This window comes from Strix aluco, chromosome 8, assembly GCF_031877795.1.
Source record: "Strix aluco isolate bStrAlu1 chromosome 8, bStrAlu1.hap1, whole genome shotgun sequence".
Classification (NCBI taxonomy): domain Eukaryota; kingdom Metazoa; phylum Chordata; class Aves; order Strigiformes; family Strigidae; genus Strix; species Strix aluco.
In genome coordinates, this window is record NC_133938.1 from 2,735,032 (window position 1) to 2,756,595 (window position 21,564).

Genomic DNA, 21,564 nt, shown 5'->3' on the forward strand with positions numbered 1-21,564 from the left:
TCCGTGTCACCTGGATTGCAGTATGACATCCAGACCAGTACACATTTACTTCCATTGGAAAAGCACAAGTATAATCTCTGTGCAACTATACATTACACATGTATTATGAAACGAGTGCCTTCATGAAGAAAGAGCACACAGAAATGGTGCTCATTTGATGGTGAGCATACAGCCACACCTCTGAAAATGACGCGGTGACAAACCTCACATGGTAATGCCATTGGTTCTTCACTGTAACAAAAAAAACTCCACGTTCGTGCAGCTTCTGAGTAATTCAATATATAGCAATACTTCAGTATGGAGCAATACTTCATGCTTCACTATATTCAATACATTAATGTACTCTTCGATATATGAACATACTCCATGCCATCCTGCAGCAGTGTCCTTACCATTTTCCAGGCATAGCTGACATTGTAGGCTTCTTTTCCAACTTCTCTCAGTTTGTTTACATGCCAAGACAGTGAGGAGTTCACAGGAACCGTAATGATCTGGCTGCCCAGGGGAATGCTATATTGGCAGATGTAACATACAGCATTTTATTAAACACTGAGAAAGCTCTTAAGCAAAACCTATCTACTGTACACTTATAAAAATATCTTGAGATATGAAGAGATTAACTGTTATCTGTCTTGGGTGAAAAAAAATTGTATGTATGCTGAAAATGTGCTTGTGTACCGCCACATTTTGAGTTAAAACACATATTCAGATAAGACAAAAGCTAAAGAAACACCCAGTGGAAAATCCTCCTGACATGGAAGAGAGACATTAGGAAGAGATCAGCTGTGGAAACCACTGCTTAGCACACCAAATGATAAAAATGATAGAATAAAGGAAGTTGGAGGAAAAAACAAACCAGAACTGCTCTGCACTGGGAGGGTGGAGGGAAAAAAAAAAAAAATCCATCCGAGTATCCAGATACTGTAGGAGAAGGAACTTTACCTTACAGTCTCTTAAAACTCCTCTGGAAATACTTCTAGTGTCCTAAGGACTGCTAATGTTTGGACTTGCATCCCAGCTCCTTACCTAAGGATGTTCTGGCGCACCAGCTCAAATTTAGGAATGTTCTCATAATGGATAATATCTGTGTGGAGAGGTGGTTCAGACAGCAGGTAGGGCCTGGTAAGGGATGGGTGCATAAGAGTGTATCCTAAAAAATTACAGACACAAAACCAGACACTGTAAGAACTGAGTCCAGGACCAATATTTACAGAAAAAAAAAAAATACAGTGACTACATACAGTTCTGACAAAGGCTTAACAAAAGGGAACAAGCAATGCTGTCATCAAAGAAGTTGCAAACTAAGAACTTGCTAAGTTGCAAATGAAAGACAGCTTGAAGAACCAAGCAATAAAGACAGGCTGGGATCAGAGGAAAAAAGCTGCACACACATATACACCAGTTTTGCCTTCTGCCCTACACATATAGAAAGCCTCAGATGTTACACATGTAGAAATTCTCAACAGCAGGTAAACATTTCCACATCAAAACTCCAGTACAGACATTTCAAGTCAGGAATACACATACAGTCTCCAGCCACTCTCAGGCAAAACTAACCAAACAACATGCAATGAATCTTTTAATAAATATTATCACTTGTTACTATTTAGAGACATGAGGATTAAGAGTTTCCTTTTGGTGGTTAATGTCTCAGTGGGACTAGAAGAGATTGAGCCAGAAAGTTACCTTTATTATCAATGAGGAAAGTGTAGGAACCCAACGAATCTTGATAATAGGTGACATCTTCCAAGATATATGCGAGATTAACATCTACTCCAACAATCCCTAGCAGCAGGTTTCCAAAGTAACACGGTTTACTTACAGTCATTATCAGGCCTTAGAATGAGAGAAATAACATACAACCATCATCGATAATATCTAGTTAATTATTTTTAGAGGAAACAGAGCATGCGCTTTATCTTTCAAAATGTTATACAGTTAAATTTTATATAGTATTCCTTGACGGAACATGGACAAAAATTGGCATGCTTACAGGGAAGCTGAGCAGGTTACCTGTCATCTCCAGCTGCTGTTAGCCACTCTCCTTAATTAGTTAATTTTTATGTTTCTGACACTGACCTAGGGTACATTTAATCAATTTATTAAAATACACACCACAATTAATGTTTTGGAGTTTTTGTCAGTCTACAGGTGGATGCCTTGCAGATAAGAAAATCATTTGCATGAAAAGCCAAGATAGTATTTTGTTCCTTTAACATCATTTAAGGCAATTTAAAAAATAGGAGGAGAATTTGTACTTGTAAAGCAACAATAGGGATGAATTATTGCTTATCTAATTGCATATTCAGAATATTAAACCTCCTCTGCTTAACTAAATCCCAATATGGCCACTGTACTGGGAGTCATACCCATAATTACACAATGGTTTGGGACACATCTTGTGCCTGAACTAAGAACTCTCGGTAATACCTTACTTCTCTTACTTCCTACACCACTGCTGTTTGGAAACTTATGACTCTATTCCTTCAAACCAATATAAAATACATTTGCATGTATGAGCTTTTAAGTACACTTTGAAATTTATGTAAGACAAACCTTCTCTATTGCACCATTTCTAATCCTTCTGTTGCTCAAATTTTGGATATGGCTTTGTGAGAGAATAATAACACAGTTAATTACTGAGGTTAGGAAACGCAAAAAGCAGCAAGCACTCTGACTCAGAAGAGATTTGCTCAGGAATAGTCTTAAATTTGTTTTGGGACTCAACACGCAAGGCAAATGCAGAACCTAAACTCAGCAGCCCTTGAAAACTGTTCAGCATAACCCTCAACTACTCCTACGTACTAGATGAGATTAAGAATATGCAAAGTCCTGAATGAAGAAATACAGAATTTGCTCAATTGTCAAAGCAATATAAAATCACCCCTGTATTTCCTAACATCGCTGGGATGGTTACATCTCTTCAGAGAGCACTGGAGCAGTGCCAGAGAAATGTCAGGCGAGCGGCCCAAAAACTAGCAGGGGTAAATCCTATGACTTCGGCCTTCCAGCATGTACGCTGAGCTTTAGGAAGGGCACCAGATCCCAAAGGCAAAAAGGAGCAGCAGCACTGCAGCTTATAACTGACCACGCCTAAGCAAGTATGAGCTGAGGCAGTGGGACCCACAGCTGGGTCAGTGTCCAGCCGGGGGAGCTCTACCAGCACCATGGGAGCAGCCTAAGCTCATCCCCACCTCCTGAACCTGCTCCTGGCAAGAACCCAAAAAGCATCACCCTGCTTACCCTGAGCACAGATGAAACTGTCTAATTTCTGCATTTCTTAGACATGCCATCTCACGCACATGCTGGTACGCTCCCAGAAGTCTCCATCAATATCTACACCATCCGTCTCTCCATTACTGCATGTAGTGGTGAGATCAGATCAAGCTGAACGCACAGTTTTTATTAACATGGCGTCTAATTTTAAGGTATAAGGGAAGATCCATGCACCTTCCCACCACGTCAGCGTAAATTAGAAACTGATGGGAGAACCAGACTGCAGACATCTGCTGCGTTAAGATATTCCTCAGGATGCATTCACAGTCTTTGGAAAAACTGTCACCAGGCTTCCACTAAATTAAGTGTATCACTCGCTCCAGACTGGCCAGGCGATCACCAGCCAGCTCAGGCTTCCTCTTCTGCCCAGTGCTGGGGGCAGACCAAGTGTGCTGAAGCTAAAGGAAGAGCTAAGGATAGCAAATTTTGGACAATAATTAATAATCACTCTTTGTGCCACTTGCTAAGCTGGTTGTCTTCCCCCTCTTACAGAGGTCTGAGTGCCAGCGTCCAGCATCTTTACAGCCCGGCAGTGGGGAATGGATGCCAAACTAGTTGTGAAGAACCACAGCTTGGGGTGCAAAGACAGAATAAAGGGAACTCCACCAGGCAGGATGACTCAAAAGTCATGTCCATGGCTCCACAGGAAAGGGAGGCTCAAGCAGTAATAACTTTTTCTCTCTTCCACTGTGGGGACCTATGCAATGCCCTGAGTCTACCTGTAAGACCTCAAGACATACAGAAGTACTGAAATAATGAACCCTGCAACAGCGCAACGTGGTGATAGCTGTCATTTCAATGTGACAAGATTGCTTCCCTCAAATACAAAGAATTTCTCTCTGCAAACTCAATTACGGATGCTGTATATGTACACATACACAAGAACAAATTTCACCCCCGAGAATCCAACCTACATCTATCTACCTCATGTCTTAGTACCACTTTTTTCATAACTAGACCTTCTACAGATAAAAAACCTACTGGCATGGAAGGCTAATTTTATATTTGCCTTGGGAACACACCTAAAAGCATCATCTTGTAAGAGTACAGTATAAATGAGAATATGTAAGCAAAGGGAACCTAATCTCTTATGTTTTTATACCTAAATTCAATGTGAGCACCTACCGTCTCCCATTTCATCTGAGAAAGGCAGACTGAAGACTGCCTCATCGATCATGCGGTTGGGGAGGTTTGTATAGAATCGGCCGACTGTAGTTTCCAGGTTACTCAGCTGGTTGAGGACCATCATGCTTCCCTTGATCACAGGCAGGGCTGTTCGGTCCGGCACCCCGTACTTCACTGAGTTCTGCTCTGCCAGGTCTCGCAGAAAGGCCAGTTCCTTCAAACCTGTCACTCCCTCTGAAACAGAGACACAAGAAATAGAAGGAAGGAGATAAAGGAAGCTTAATTTCCATCTGTATCTTACTCCAAAGTACTGTAAATAAAAGCAAAGCGATACATATGCTGTAGCGTAGGACTGAATATACTATAGGCTTACTTAAGCGATAAGGTAAAGTGCTGAAAGACTAGTATGGTTTTAGGAAAAGTAATCAGCTAGTACAAAATTTAGTAAGACTGCCTCTCACATACTGCTGCACGGTGCAAAAATTCAACATGCTGTTCACATCACCACTTTAAACAAAGATCTTTTAACAAAGACTTATGTGACCCATAAATCCACAGGACAGCTCTTTGTTCTCCACCGGTGGCTGGTCCACATAAAGGACCAGGAGCATATTATACACCCTTGGAGATAGCAGGCTTTGTTCTTTAGCTTAAACCTTAAAGTTTCACATTTTACACAAGTCCCGGGCTCAATTCCTGCAGACAAATGAAAGACTTCTGTACACATAAGGTCTCAAATGAGTATTTAAATTTACAGTCAAGTGATACATTAGCTTAAGCATTAGTTTCCTTGGCTAGAGTCTGTGTGTAATGTTTAGTAATAGAACATATAGACTTCTTACTGAAAATGCTTTGTTGGAAAAAGTACAGGATACCAAACTACTGTGTGCATGATCTTCATATTTAACTTCACTCTTAAGTTGGGTCTTAAGTTATCAACTCATTTCAGATTATGTTTGATGTTACATTGATGCTCCTTGGCTAATGACTGAAATAAAAGTCACGTATACTCTCATTTTGCTGCACCAGAAAACACGGTCAGGAAGTTTTACAGTTGCAATAGTTAGCAAATTTAATTCAGTCTGGTTGCCACTAGACAATTCAGGCAACAATACTTTATCTCCTGAGCAGCTGCACTGTGATATATAAACATAAAATGGCACACAGTTTTATATACACCAAAGAAGTAACATCTGGATGCAGCCTCTGGATTACACAGGCCGAAATCCATTAACAAACTGCTCCCAATAAGGCGTGGAATTACATCTGGATGAGCTTAATACACTAGCTGTACAATGAAAGGGAATATTCATCCACTGGAAATGCAAGAACATTTCTTACCATTCATAAGCGCGTAAGTAAGAATCATTACTGAGTTATTGAGGAAACTATTTTCTTCATTGATGACACGTAGAGTAGCTTTTTTATCATCTTCCGAGGAATCTTTTGATGTAATCCCAGCCGAGAGATAAATTATGACCATATCGGTATCTAAAAAGAATTTTATATATATATATGTATCAGAAAGCGCATTAGATTTTTAATACAGGAAAGTCATGTGGCAATAGATGGCTGTAAGCAGATGTAAGGGCAACAGCTTCATTTGTGAGATTCACAGGTATCTATGGCGGATAAACACACTGCAGTCTTATGAATGATATCATTTGTTATTAAAGTTCCATTCACAGTGTTTAACAAAAACCTGTTTGATTCGGTGCTCCATGGCTCGTTTCTCCTGAGCAGAACTCACAGGCACCTTCTGGCCTGGCTGCAACCAGGCAGGAGCATGAGAGACCAGCACACAGCGTGCTGCAGAAGCTGCTCTAACTCCATGGAGAGGGATTAACAAAAGCAAAAAACCTGCAAGTTTCCTCTCCTGACCCACTGTTCTTCTCCCGTCCTGCAATTGCACAGAGCGGAGCTGTGCTGCATCCCAGGGAAGCATCTGATTGTACTTTCTCCTTCGCACCTGCATCAGCCCTGCTGCAATTGAGCCCCTGACGCGCAGCGCGATAGCTGGGGGATGCCACAGGATGAAAGGCCCCTGATACTTTCCCTCGGCGTAGGTTAGAGCGTAACGCTTGCGAAATGCGGCCCGGCACACCGCCATTCATCATGGGCTCGCTTCGCAGGACGTTGAACGCGTTTTTCAAGCTGAGTACATTCTCTGCAAACCGCCTGCCTCAAAGCCTTTGAACATGTAAAGTCAAATAATTGCTCACACACCATCCTGTTTCATCATACCATATCTCAGTATTAAAAGCATCTTATGCATATAATTAAGACACTTGTAGGGATCATACACCACCATAGAATCTGAAGCACATGAGGTTAGTTGGTTATATACCAACTTTGTTGTCTCATCTGGGGTTTTTTGTTGGTTTGATGTGATCTTTTTAAATAGGTATGAATGCTTTGACTTGTACATTTTGTCATCATGACTTGAATTTCAGCCAGAATTGGCTTTTGATACAAACAAGTGAGAGGAGCTATTAATTTGGGGGGAATTTCTGTCCTTTTTTTTTTTTTTTAAGTTAAAAGTAGGGAAAGCAAAGCCAGGTATTAATACAGCTTTGGCAGTAGTTTAAGGAAAATTGTTGATGTGTTTCCTAGGCTATAGCACAGCTATTGTATCATGCAGCCAGGCACAATGCTGCAGTCTAACAGCTTTGCTAGTAGGAGTAACACAAGATAGTCCCAAGTCTGCGTGAGGGACTGGTGCTAAACAGGGCATCTTACCATTCAACAGCTGATCATCCCATGCTATCTGATACGCTACGCTTCCGACAGCTGGAAAAGGCCCTTATGTTCAGAGTACCATTCCTGCACTTACCTACCCACAGAGTGTGTGTGTATATAATATAGTATCTGCACTGCAATTTTATAGATATATATACACACACAGACGCACACACCCCTACCTATTTACCTAAAGTTTTCAGGGAATGTTGATACTCAGTGGCTGAGCATTTTCTCATACTTTGGGATGAGGGTTTGCTGAGCAGGACTGCAAAAGGAACTGGCATAAGGCAGGAAATTCAGACGTGTTCAACTGCACAATTCTTCCATCTCATACCAGTAGTTCCCTCCAGTTCACGAATTCGGGAGGGAGCGAGGCTGTATCTCAACAGCTTCCCCGGCACACCCACACATTGTTCTCCGGGAACAGGATGTTAGAAAATTAACAGTGAAATGAATGATATTTTTTTCGAGGTTTATTTTTATTTTTAAAAAGATGAAAAGATTATTTATAAGAAAATGAGACGTGTTTTATAAACATCCTCTTCTCAAACCTATTGTGTCTCACCCTATGAATTCTGAAATTTGCTATTTACACATTAGGTCTTTAGAATCTTTCACACTTACAGAAAACCTAATGCCAAAGCATTTGCCTTTTAACTTTCTGTACTTGCAGCTCAAAATAATTGTTTGGTATGAAACCTAGTAAAAGTATGAGCTTTCACATTAATGAAGAATACACCAAAAACTTCTAATCCTAATATACAAACAGTGCCAAACATAAAAGTTATGTAGGATGATGCCGCAAGGCTTTACAGCTCATGTTCTTGGAATAACTACTGATGATTAACGCATCTTATCCCAGGCAGCTTCAGCAATGCTGGTTTTTATTAACGTCTTTTTTATTTTCTAGAAAGCTGCACCCCTTTCATCATTTTGCCAGAAGAAGGTAAAAAGCTGCCCTTGACAGCCCTATCTTTCAGCTAAGCAGTGTACAGTTAGATAAGTGTTTCACTGCACCTGTGGACTAAAGGTCAGAAGTTGGCCGAACCTTTACTAGCAAAAGCCCATTTTATAAACCAAAGGAAATTCACATGAAATAGGAGTGCATTTCCTCAGTCTTTCCAAAGCACTTTAATTCCTGGACTTTTCTTTTTCACTTTCCTCTGTTCTGTACAGCATCTGAGCTGGTGCCCCTCAGGCCACTGAAGAATTTGCACTCATTGGAGCAGGCACAGGACCAAGCTGTGGGATCCATGTTACACAAATTGATTAAACCGATAGAGATCGGTCTGCTTTCTCCACCCTGCCGCGGCATTGGCAATGTTACTCAACTCCAGCGAGCACTCAGAGCACAGCTTCAAGAATTTGCCTTCCACAGCTTCCTGGCAAGCAAATGTGCCACTCAATTTCAAATCCATCTTTTCCACATCTTTTACCACATCCTCATTACAAAAAACACACCAAAAACCCCAATCTTGGGAATGGGAAGGAGAAAGCCTGTAATGCATACACCAAAATTCAGGAAGATATTCTTAGATGAAGGAAAATTTAGCGAGGCCAACCTCACATTCCATAAAATATCACCCATAATGGGTATTCTCAAAAAACCCTTTTCCCCGAGAAGCAAGGGCCACTTTCATAGGGTTCTAGTCAGGCACATTACTCATATACATGTCTTTTAGCAATAATTAAATGAACCTGCAGCAACAGCAATTTTCATTGGAAGGACCCTGGCCCCCACACACATTTGGGAAATAATTCAGCTCTCAGACAATTCAATTTCATATTCTCGTTCAAAAGAAAGGGAAGTCAGCAAGTGAAATAATTAAAAGGGAATGGCCACATTCAACAGTCACTCATGCAGATTCCAGATCAAGTAAGTGCTACTTAATAAAAAATGTGCTTTTTTTTTAAAAAAAAAAAAATATTCAAGACACTACACTCTTCTGGCATCTGTCAAAGTGAGAATCTCAAATAAGAAAACCTTTGCAAGCCTCAGAAATAATCAGGATTGCACAACAAGGGACTTACTTCCTTGGAGTTTTGTGCCATTGTTTGTATTTCGTATCAACTGGAAAGCCTTTTGAAATCCCACTGCGTGCTGCGTAGGGCTGTCAGATGACTTTATACTGCTAACGAAGGTGGACATCTTCCTTTTTGTCTCACTAGTGGCAGGAGACAGAAATGTCTTATAGCACTGATCCAGCGAGCAGGTTCTTACTGTGTCTGCCACGGTTAACACCGAGATCTTAAAAGAGAAGAAACTATATTGGATTACCTTACCATTTATAATTCTTTACGCACCGATATACAAAACACAATGATAAGCCAACTGAAGAGATTCCGTGGATTTAAAATTCAATTGTTAAAAAATAAATGCTTCAGGCATAAATCCATCAAATTTGAAAAGGATTAGACTTAGGGTGATTTCAAGAAAAAGAGACTTCAGTCTTTGTTTCTCAGACAAAGTCAGCTTCACTCTGCTCATACATAATATTTAATACACTGTTCTGGGCAGAAGCTTCAGTGAACTAGAGATAACTGGGAAAAAAAAAAATCAGAGAGCATTTTCAGGAAAGCCTTGAGTGTCTATAGAAAAGTGGAGTGCATACAGAAAACGGAAAAAAAAAAACCTCTAAGAACTTTTCATAGGCAAAGCATTATGTTGTTTTAACACTTCTGTCAAAGCATGCCAAATCCACCACCAGTTTTTATCCTGTAAGGCATGCAGTGGTAACACTTGCATTAATATACACATAACATACCAGTCTTATTAAATGAGTGGCATACTTTATTATAAATTATGACTGATGCAAGATAGTCACAGAATTAAGTAGTAATTATCTACCCATATAACAGGTTTCATAACCACCGAGCTACTGATCAAGTAATATGTCTTAAATGTATTTTCTTCATTATAGGTCCATATTAAGACAAACACTTTTGACACTTAAATTTAAGTACTATTAATTCTGCTCAACTATAAGCATTATTTTACAGTACTAAAACTCTCTAAAAGCACAGAAGTTAAAAGTGTTTTTCCCATACTATTAATGAGAAGACTTAAGGCAAAGATTACAATTACTTATTCTTCAACTTGATTTGACTGAAACTCCCTTCCTACTAAAAAACCAATAACCAAGCAGAAAGAATGATCAAGGTCCCACTAGCACAGAATTACTAAAAGTAAAGACCAAACTGAGGACTGCTTGTGGTCCTACAGAAGCAGTTTATGAGCCCCTGGTTGCAATCTGTACTTAAAAAAATTACAGGTTAAGTGACTTTCTCATTGTCAAGTAAAGTATTTGTGGCAGAGCAAGAAATAAAATATGGATTTCTTGGCCCTTTGCTTTATCCTTTCCTTGCTGGTATCACAGTTGTCTGGGAATCTTCCAAACACTAATTATGTTTCAGCTCACCACAGTGTAGCAGCAGAATAAATAATTTCCATTTTCACAAGCAAAGAAAGACAGCCTCAGAGGTAAAATGAGCTGCTCAAAGCAATCTAGCACTTCAGAAGTTGTCAGGCTCGGAGCACAGTTCTCCTAATTACACACTGTATCACGCTGCTGACCACCATCTAAAGTCTCTACCAAGATGAAGGAGCCTTTAAAGATTACTCAGAAACAGGATTTTGCCTTAGATCAGTGGTTTTCCTTTTTTTTTTTTTTTTCCAGCCTGAGGATCCCCAAATGTTTCTCCTGCAGTAATACAAACTTCCAAAAGTGAATTCAAGTCTTCATCAGTCCTTAGAGGTAGAACACAGATCCCCAGGAGTCCAGGGACCACAAGTTAGAAACACCATTTTGGATGAAATCTGAAAACACCAAGCATGGTTGAAACCAAGGAAAATATGCTCATTGCTTGGAGAAAGCTTACCTTATCGTGTTCATCTATAGAGCTCAGAATAACTTGAGCAGCATCTTTGGCAATCTGAAGCTGCGTCTCTGTGACCGAAGCCCCATGGTCCACAATGACAACGATATGCTTGGACTGAGGTCGAACAGTAGAAACATAGACAGGCCTGAAGAAGAACAAAACCCAAACCACTGTCATGAGTCACCTTATAATTTCCACTAAAGCATTTATAACTGAAAACAGTAAAGAATTAAAAGAAAAAAAACACCCCACAAAGAAACAATGAATTATAACAGGAATTTTTGCCTTTATGAAAACTGCTACTAGGAATGACCAGCTGAGAATCTGAACATCCAGAAAAGGCCCTCGCTTTCACTCTCTTTCTGATTTTTTAACCCAAGTTAGGTGTCGGATCCTTCTCCCTCTGCCACACAAACCACTTTCAGCCAGGAATAAACAGTTTTGCTGAGGCAGCAGCAGTGTTTGGGACTACTGTTTGCAGCAGCTCACATCAGGTTTTGGATTAAGCGTTGACAGGCAAGAAATGCCTCATAATAAATGTGTGCCCGGAACCTTACTCACATGTAAAAGTAAGTCCAATAGTGGGTATTTGCTGGTTACGTGACAAGTAAAAACCTGTGCAACTGTGCAGAGTTGCATTAGCATAGGGTGTTTGGTTTCTTGTAATAAGGGAAGGCTTCTGGCCAAGAAAGGGTTTTCTCTTGGTGCCCTGGAATGCATTTCACACGGCTCGTGCTCCACAGCCCCTTGGGTCCGTGCAGTTTTAAACCCCATGGCCAATCCGAGTTAACACTGCTGAGGGCTCTTGGTGCTACCATGTGTCTGTTCATGCTAACATCAAAAACCATATTTTCAGTGAAGCGGTGCTCAGATCCAGCACAATATTGTGAGAGATGTGTGAAAGATTTCACAAGCTCTCAGGCCAAGGTTTCAACCCAGAACAAATCAGGAAGATCTTCAGCAAGGAGGAAGGATTAAAAAAAAAAAAAAACAAAAAACACAGGACTCACTTCTGTCTTTAGTCCAGACCCAAAACTAGTTAAGAATCAAGTGTGAGTTTTGGGAACTAAGTTTTATTATATCAAAGGCAGCCACAAAAATCTTATTAAGAGTAAAGGAAACGCAGAAGAGTTTAGTCAAGGCACTGCAATAAACAACTGGCACAAATCAGTTCTTAATTGTAAAACAGCCTGCAGCGCTATAATGGTATTAATACCTAGAACTTAAATGGGGCCTTTGATCTTCAAAGCACTTAAGTATTAACTAATTAATCCATCCAAACGACCCTCTGAAGTAACTATTAGCAAAAAGATATCCCTTATTTAGCCATGGAGAAACTGCAACCCAGATGAAGTGATCTGGATGAAATCACCAACGGTTTTAGTGTCAAAATTCTGATTAAGACTGGGGTACCCCCAGCTCTCACATCTTAAGACCGCACCTTTCCGAGACCACAGAAATCTTAATCAAGCCCAGACGCTTCATGCTTTGATGACACACAGAAGATAACATCTGTAAACATTTGATTGCTCAACACTGACAGGTAACCAAAACACTTCTTAGTCTCTGCACACTCAGCTACACGGAAACATACCTGGATCCGCTGATCCTTCCTCCGCATAGATTAACTCATACAATTAGCTAACGTGTGACCAGAGATACTAAAGCCACTGCACTTTCTTAGAAGATTCCACCCTTGAGTCTTTATCAGTTCCACACTACTGACAGCAAAAGCTAGGGAAAAAATATTGCGCTGCAACTGCTTTGCATCGTGCCTACAGAACAGAAATATCCTCCCATGCAGGAAAACCTTGTCATCATTTGATCCTTTTTTCCAGGTTTTTTTTTTTTTTGTAGAAAAAGAGTTTCCACTACTGCTGCTTCCCTACTATCCATGATGTGCCACTTAAACCTTGGGTGGAGACTGGAAAAATGCTCCTACCTATGCCCTTTCCAGTCTCTCATCCTTCCACCCTGTCCCCAAAGTGATAATGCACCTGCCAAATCAGTAGAATACGTGTTCACTACTTTATTAACAGGGGTCAAGTATGGATCAAATATAAGTCAAATTTTGCCTAAGGGCTGACCTACTATTTACAAGTTACTGCTACTTACAGCTTATCTGATTTGGGAGAGGTGAGGAACCTATATGCAATTTTATTTTACTTAAAGTTTCTTAAAAGTGAAAACTGGCACTTTAAAAACCAAACCTAGGAGAACCCATTAAAAGTTACTCATGAACATTGTCGTCTTGGCAAAGCATAATGCTGAAATGAAATCAGTGCTTGAGGAATCCAGTTTTAGTGCTTTGCCCAGTAAATTGTAAGGAGACAAATCATACCTGCTGCGGTGTTCATAGCTGCCTTTGCACCGGAACTTGTGGGCTGGGAAAACGGTGAAAATGCCTTCTTCCGAGCTGAAATACTGCCATTTAATTCCTGGGTTAGACTTCAGATTATCAGCAAGAACTGAAGGTCGGAGAGTAAAAATGAAAAATGAAGTAGTGTTACAAAGGGAGGTCAAACTTGGAGGTATGTTTATTCAAGACCTCTCTTGTATGTGCGTGGAGAAGAATAACCAGGGTCCCAACACGAAATACAAGTAGCTCTATTTCAGAATTGATAGAGCTTCATGTCTGATTTGCAAACAGTTAAAGTCTTTTGGAAACTTAAAGCTGGATTTGACAGATTTTATTTAATATGTGATGACAATTCCTGAATCTCTGAAGTATAACTGGGTCCCAAGAAGCCAAGGCAGGAGCAAGGAAGGAAGAGATTAAGGCAATTATATATAGTATGTATACATACATACATTTATGTGTAACGATAAATACAATGTCCACATAGTTTTCATAAAGAAAAAAACCACTAATATTAAAAAAATCATGTTCATTACACCGAAATAATTCCAAAAACATTAAATAGGTTTTCTGCTTACAGCTCTGTAACCCAATCTGTTAGCATTATCTATTCTGACATCATTAGCATTATTTATTCTGACATCTGTTTAAAAATGTCCACGTGAACGTTTAGCAAGAATTGTTTTACATGAAAATGTGGGTCAAGGAAAAACTCACCATACAGAAATAGTTGAAAAGGTTAAAAAAAAAAAAGGGGGGGGGGAGGGAGAATCTTCCCCCTTTGTTCATTGTGCTCTCCTGTTTGTGCAAGGGAAGACAGGTACAGCTTCTACTTTTTGGATTCAAGAATTTCTCCGTTTCTCATTATCCCTGTGCCATAATTAACAAGGCTGTGGGCCCCTCAAGTAGAGCTTGTTAGGAGAAACAGCTACTTTTCAAGGAAAACACAGCATCTTCCCTCAAAGGGTTCCACAATGGCCACAATCTCCAAGTGCCAGCTGGTGGGTGGTGGCTCCATGCTGGTTCCACCCATCCTCACCACGAGCATCTCCACCACGTTCCCATTTTCAAGATCATACAATTCAGAAAGAATGATAATAACAGTTCTTAGCAGCTATATCGCAACTTTCCTCCAAGTCTCTCAGAAACTCCTCTGTGGCAGGTGATTATTAGTTACTCACTGCATGGACAAAAAGTGAAGAACAAAGAAGGTAAATGACACGTTCCCAAGTCATGCAGTCAAGCAGGAACTGAGCTGAGAATATAACCGTAGGGTACAGATCTCAAACGCTCCTGTAGTTTATAGGCCACATTCTTTCTCTTTAAAATGTGCTTGCTTTCTTATTAAAATAATCTCTAAGGAAGCACAACTTAACACTGACAATAAAAGCAATTCAAAAGCTACAGCTTAGCAATATTAACAAAACTGACTACATTAGTAAAAGCACAAAACACCACCAAAACCAACCACCAAATAAAGCAGCTACCCCAGGGCCAAGACCATCTGCACTAATAACTTATAAAGATATTTAATACACCGAGCTAAACCAACAGAGTGTACAGATATTGCAGAAATCCTGAGCACTCAGAGCCCAGGTGGGGACCATCATGTCTGAATCACCCGAGGCAGAGGCGGCATTGGGATTTCTGCCTCGTAGTGTGATGGAAATATCCCAGCTGCCAGCCGGAGCCTCTGGAGAGATGAAGGGATCGGCGCTCATCCTGTGCAATCGCCAGCTTTGCCACGCCGGTGACATTTGGTAGCTTGTAGGTTTGCCAGGTCCTTTAAAGCAAGAGGAAAAACGCTTCCAGGAACGAGGGAATGGAATGTCATTAACATGGGAGGCACAAACCCTCTCACCACCATGGCAGTAACATGATTATATTCCACTCGGGGCAAATCATCATCTCTGCTTGCAGCAAACTGAAAATAAAACTTGGAATGTTTGAATTCTTTAGTTTTCACCTAACACTTAAAACGGATCATATCAGCTTAAAATGCATTTAAAAAAAAAAAAAGTATTTCCTTGCCATTTCTCCTTTCATGTTCTTTGATTACAGCACTAGCCAGAACTGGCAGAGGGGAGCTCTGATTTACAGCACTTCACCTTTTGCTGAGAATTTACTTTCAGCATTTCCCTTAGGATTGACACTGAAAATAGGCCAGAGAGTTTCATCTCCTGGATCTCATTCATTATCAGATATGCCAATATTTGGGTTGGAAATCACTGCAGGGCACATTTCAAACCTTAGCCAGACATTCTACAACAAAATATCCACATAGAGTATAGTTTAAGCTCAACATCCTCAACAGTTTAGCACTTACTCAAGTTTCCCAGACTGGCTTCGGCCACAATGTTCTCTCCACATTCAGCTCAGCATAATTACTCTGTAAAAACCACTATTTTGGGGTTTTTCCCCCCCCACTTTTTGCCACAGGTTTTTATATTTCCAGAGTGCCTGTAAATCCCAGTGGAAGTCCTGGTTGCACCCTGCTGCACTCTGTACAAAGATGCAGCTTTGCATGATTGTGGTTTGAAGAATTTGTTGCCTCAGTGGACCGAGAAAGAAACAAAAACAGGACATGAAATGGTTGATGAGGTTTTTCCTAGTGCGTTAATAACTGAGTCAGGAACCAGAACTACACTCTGCTCACACCTCTCACTTTCTTATCCTTCTCCAAAAAATACCAACTCAACTCCAACAAAGTTTCTCTCTCTCCCCTGTGCAAAGGTAAAATCAGCCTAGTGATGCTCTTCAGAGCAGGAATCTTGTGTCTCATAAATGTTCACACTTTCAAAGGAAGCATCCATGATCTTGCAACAAAATGTCAAACAAATTTGTGAATATTGTTCGTTTCACTCAAATTCCCCCTACATTTCTCTTAAGTCCTTTTGGTTTTACATCTGGTATGATACTAGTTTAGCAGCGCCATTTCTTATTTATACAAAGAGCAAATTTCTTTGGTCAGGGACAATAGTTTCTGTGCAGTAGGGACACAAAGCAATCTGAAATTTTAATATTGCCAAATTTAGGTACCATGGAAAACTGTAGGAAAAAATAAGTTTTAATTAAAAACAAAATAAACCTAACCCACACAGAATTTCTAGATTTATAGCTAGGACTATGAGAAATTCCTCACCTCGTCCCCCTTCAAAGCACCTATCCTCTTTTCCTCTCTGAAATCTTGTCTGGGAAAATCCAGATTAATTTCTGAACTCATCGAGGGTTTGGCAGCCTGACCCTTCAGAGAATGTGCAGCACTGCTGCTCACAGCCCACACACTCTCCTGTATGGGAGCACATTGCTCGGCCACAGCTGTGGGAATCCACATAAGTATTTGATAATCCTTTATTAAGCTGCAAAGAGAAACCTGGGAAAAAAAAAATCCTTTAAAAAGTATCAAAACCTTGGAAGAAAAGAGGAAAGTAAACCATAGCTATTTAAAAAAATTTTTTTTTAAACAACACTGTCTTTCAGCAGTGTATGACAATCAACATTATCCATTCTATTGCAATACAAAAAAACTTTAAAAAAGCTAATACAATTACACTTTGACATAAAAAAGGTCACCTAAGTCCAGACACACCACCACCGTGCAGCAGAGCGCTTGGGCCATGCAGGTTATTCCTGGTTTCCCTGATACCCAGGCCCAGGTGCCAGAGGAGAACCTCACAGCTCTATCATCTGGTGGGTGTAACGCAGCAAGTTAGCAAATCACTCTTAAATTTTTGGGGTATTTATTTAAGCGCAGGCATGGAGTACCTACAGAAGAGTCCATCAGGAGCACTGAGTGTTTCTTTTGGCCACCACAGTTTCCAGTGAGACCACTATGGCTGAACTGCTGGTTCCCATGACTGCACTGCCTCACAGGCAGGGAGGGACACTGGACTATCGAACATTTAAATCCTCCTTTTTATGTCTAGCCAGCAGGATTTCATAGTTCTGGGCATGAAGTCTCGCAGTTGTTTTGTTTAGTATAAAGAGGCTGAATATCCGGTATTTAAGTTTTTGTTATCAGTTACAGAACTTGAAAAATGTATTTTCAAATCAGACATGTGAACACTCAGTTTAAGCCTGAATGAAATAACTTGTCCAGTTTAATTTCACCTACAGCATTAAAATAAAGGAGTTCATAATTAAAAGGGGGGGGTTTTAATCATTGCTATATTAATGATAAACTTATCATTCCCACAAGGCCATCATTTGTATTTATTTCCCCATGACAGTATCTGGATCTAAAAGTGTTCGTTTTCCCCATAAAACAATTGTTTTTGAACCTCAAACAAACTCTTCACAGGCTCAGTGCCTCTCTGCTGTTCCTCCTTTTCACAAAGTTCTGCTCATGTTTTCCTTCAGCTAGCCTGTTAGTTCAATAATGCCTTCTCCAGAGACTGACAATGTTATCGTGACTCTTTGCTTTTTTTTTTTCTTCTTTCTTTTTCCTATGACCACAGTAGACAATCTCCCAGCAGATAAGACATGGCTGAAAAATGCATACTTTTTCTCTTCAAGCGCACTCTTATTTTCCATCCACTAAAGCTGTAAGAACACCCTGCAGATATTTCCTCGTTTCTTAGTCCCTGTCAGGACACTCAGCAGATGCTCTTTTTTAGCCTAACATCACTTACCCCAAACTTGCCATCGCCTCAGTTGCTTGCCTGTACTTTAGTCTCACCTCCTCCTTCCAACAAAGCCAGTCTCTGGACGGGTTACACAATCAAAAGACCCCCACAAAAAACATACTGTAAAATGAGTTGCCTGCCTATAGCTAAAGGCTAAATCTATCAAAATTACACCCTTGGCAGCACCAGCAGAAATGTATTCAGAGCATCTCACTGGTACTCACTTTGTAGGCTCCATATTCTTGTCCTGTGCTTCCCATTTTAACTCAAAAGTAATTTATTTTTTCATTTTCTGGTCAGGTTCAAGGGACTTTTGCAAGTATAAGAAGGCACCCATCTACCTGTTCTAATACAAATGACAAAGTATTTTGTATTACTGAGTACATGTAACGATCTTGCTCTTCTAAAGTGAGCATCACCACTAAATAAAGACCCAGCCTTGATATCACACTACTTGGAGGAAGCCAAGAGTCCAACTCTTACAAACACAGAAATCTTAGTAGAATCTCTTAATTCCAGACACAGACTGGGGATATAAACGGCCAACTGGGAGCTGCCCATGAGCTGGCATTGCCAAGTCACTCTGAAACCTCTGTCCCCTCCACTTCCAATGCTGTACTATCTGACCCCAAATTCTGCTGCAGACAGAAGAAGTTTGGAAGTATTAACACGAGAGTATTTGAAATGATCATTCTCTCTAATTATAAGTATCTCAGAAGGCAAAAAGGACTTTTAGAAAGAAAGCCCTATGTGATAGAGTTTATAAAACTTCAAAGGGAATGAGATATGATAACACTTAGCACTTCTAGATACCACTTTACATCTTCAAAGCATAGTCAAATCATTAACTAATTAATCTTCAAAGAACAGCACAAACAGTCAGTGAAAAAAAAAAAAAAGGCACTACTGAACATAATTGCTCATTATAAAAGAGTTTCTTACAGTCCTCCTCTTTAGCATTACATTTATTGAGCTGCAGACCTCATGGTTCTCACCCTGCAAAAACTGAAAAGTTTTTAGTTAAAAGTAAAGACATACTCTAACTCTCCAGACCTACAAATCTGATCCAGGATTTTCTGAGTCAAACTGTATTCTGGCTCACGCATTTTCACCAGAAATAAAAGGCTCTGCAGCTCGAACCCAATTAAAATTCTGCTGATGGCATGAGCCAGGACAGAGCCCAGCTCACTCCTTAGGAGCTCTTTTGACTCTGAAGGGGAAAGAAGTAAAAAAACCTTTCATTTTAAGGAATGAGCCCAGCTTCCTTGATTAAAAGGATTTGGAAGGGAGGTAATTAACTCTCTGCTCAAATACCTCCCAACTGTTTTAACTCACCCGAACATCAGCTTGAAGTACAGCAATATGTGGAACATGACCAAAGGCACTCCACATTTTAAACGATCAACACCTCGAATAAGGCACAGACAAAATTTATCGAGCACCTTGGTACCATTTCTGCATACTGCGGGGAAGAGCACTCTGCTAAAGCTGCCTGACTTGAAACAGACATTTCAGCACTTTAAAGGATGAGAAGGAGAAAGATTTACTGGTTCCTTGTTTATTCAAAAAGAAAAAACCCGAAGGAATCTGATAACATAATGCACTGGCTCTGGGTAAGATTTTGTCGTCTAATAGAGACAGACCACTCATACCAGTGAGGACAGATCTCTTAATCTAACTAACCAAAGCCCGTGATTCCATCTGAAGAGTAGAGTCTCTCCTTATCTGTTTTGTAGTAATGGCTAAAAGTAATCCAAATGGAAAACTGAAGCCAAGATAAAACCTTTTCAAGACATTAAAAAAGTCACCTAGTATCAAGGAAAAAAGTGGCAAAAGTATTATTGCGCAGTATTAGTGGCAAAAGGGTTGAGAAAAGAGAAGTACATCTATTTCTTTCTTCTTCCTTCCTTCCCCAAGATTAATGTTTATTTTCTCTTCATATTATGAAAATTCAATAGAACACTGCAAAAAAAATTCTTTATTTTTGAAAGTTTCATGAGCTACACTTACCCTTCTTAACACAATGTTCAGACTAGAAGCTGAGGTTGTTGTCTGCACCAAGGGCTCTTCCAGGCTCAGCTCCTGTGGCTTGCCCGGAGTCTGCGGTGCAAATTCCATTCCCTTCCAACACCTACAACTTCGCCACTCTGATCCCACTTTCTTATGCGGTGCGCAGAGCGGGCCAAGATTAACATTTAAAGAATTGAGATCAAGGCTGAACAGAGCAAAGTTTAAATTTATGTTTTGCTGAGAGCTTTTTAAAGGCTGGATTATTTAAACTGCAAAACTCATGCGGGAAAAGAGAGATACTCATGAGATTTTTTTATTTTTTTTTTTTACATTAAGAATTAAATGATCAACCCACTCGGGAAGACAACCTGGTTGAGGGACAGGCCAGGCTGGTTTTGGAAACTGTGGGCAAATTAGACAAGAGTATGGGAGCTCCTGCTTCTGGGCTGGAGGAGCAGAGGGCTTTCAAACCCTTTATCTAGGAGGCTGATGTGCTTGGGGTCCACCCCAACACACTGCTTCCAGTAGGAAAGACAATATGACACGATTTTTGGGAAGCCGTGGCTTCCCATTAAGTGTAAACAAGCAAAGCAAGGCAGGAGACAAAAAACATGATCAAAATACCCAGGTGTACCAACAACTCTCAGGCATTTTAGTGCAGAAAAAAAATTCAGGCTAAGGTAGAGTCTGAATTGAAAGCGCAACAGATATTCCTCACTAGGTCTACACGAGGACACTTAGAAGAGAAGTAAGAGAAATATGAGATCAGAGGAACTTTTTTCTTGTTTGATCTTTATCCTCTTTCAAAGGCAGTTTTAGAGTAATGAATATACACACGTAGATTTATTGAGAAACAGCTTCTGTGCAAAGCGCTCTGTCCTAAGTGTATCCTTTAAGGTATGTGGTTTCACAGAAATAGGTCACTGCAGAAATAAAAAAATAAGTTTCAAGAGACAAATGACACTAAGTACTTCTAAAAAACATTTCTAACCTGACAGTCATCTTCACAGCTGTAAGGATGCTCTGTCCTTCTGGCCAAAACTGCTTCCTGGTCTGTTTATATCCCCAGTCTGTCTCAGGACAACTATTGTCTTAGACCATGAATTCCTTTGGGCAGAAACTGCTTTTTTGGCACAACAGGTCATGGCCCACGTCTACATAAGCAAGTGTTACAGATACCACCAACACAATACCCTGCACCCGCAAAACAAACAGCCAGCCTCCTGTCCCTAAGCCTTCCCACAGCCAGCTTATTCCAAAACCCAAATACTTGTGCAGTGATACAGGGACACCGCTTTGGACATGGGCAATGTCCAGCTCCACACCAGCACTACTCTGCTTGACCCTCCTGGCAGCAACCCTGCCCTGAAGCCACAGCAATCTCCTGTTCTGCAGCCGGGGTGGTGGAGCTTACGTGGTTTAGATGTTCTCAGCTGAGGACCAGGGAAGGGAAGATGGGAACCATCATCTCACAGAATTTCTTTCAAACACCTTCGCACAAGGAGGCGAGGACTAAGGGTATTCCTTGTAGCTTGCCTACAGAAAACT

The 21,564-nt window shown here is 40.4% G+C and overlaps 1 protein-coding gene across 2 annotated transcripts in view; it reads right to left on the reverse strand.

Moving 5' to 3' along the window:
- CACHD1 (cache domain containing 1) overlaps window positions 1-21,564 on the reverse strand; it is a 111,501-nt gene that overhangs the window by 22,796 nt on the left and 67,141 nt on the right. For both annotated transcript variants that reach the window (XM_074831820.1, XM_074831821.1), the window contains exons 5-12: window positions 13,364-13,490; window positions 11,023-11,167; window positions 9,175-9,391; window positions 5,743-5,892; window positions 4,402-4,635; window positions 1,687-1,836; window positions 1,027-1,150; window positions 393-510 (exon numbers count right to left, since the gene is read on the reverse strand). In XM_074831820.1, the coding sequence (XP_074687921.1) occupies window positions 393-510; window positions 1,027-1,150; window positions 1,687-1,836; window positions 4,402-4,635; window positions 5,743-5,892; window positions 9,175-9,391; window positions 11,023-11,167; window positions 13,364-13,490 (1,265 nt within the window). The remainder of the gene's footprint in view (window positions 1-392; window positions 511-1,026; window positions 1,151-1,686; window positions 1,837-4,401; window positions 4,636-5,742; window positions 5,893-9,174; window positions 9,392-11,022; window positions 11,168-13,363; window positions 13,491-21,564) is intronic.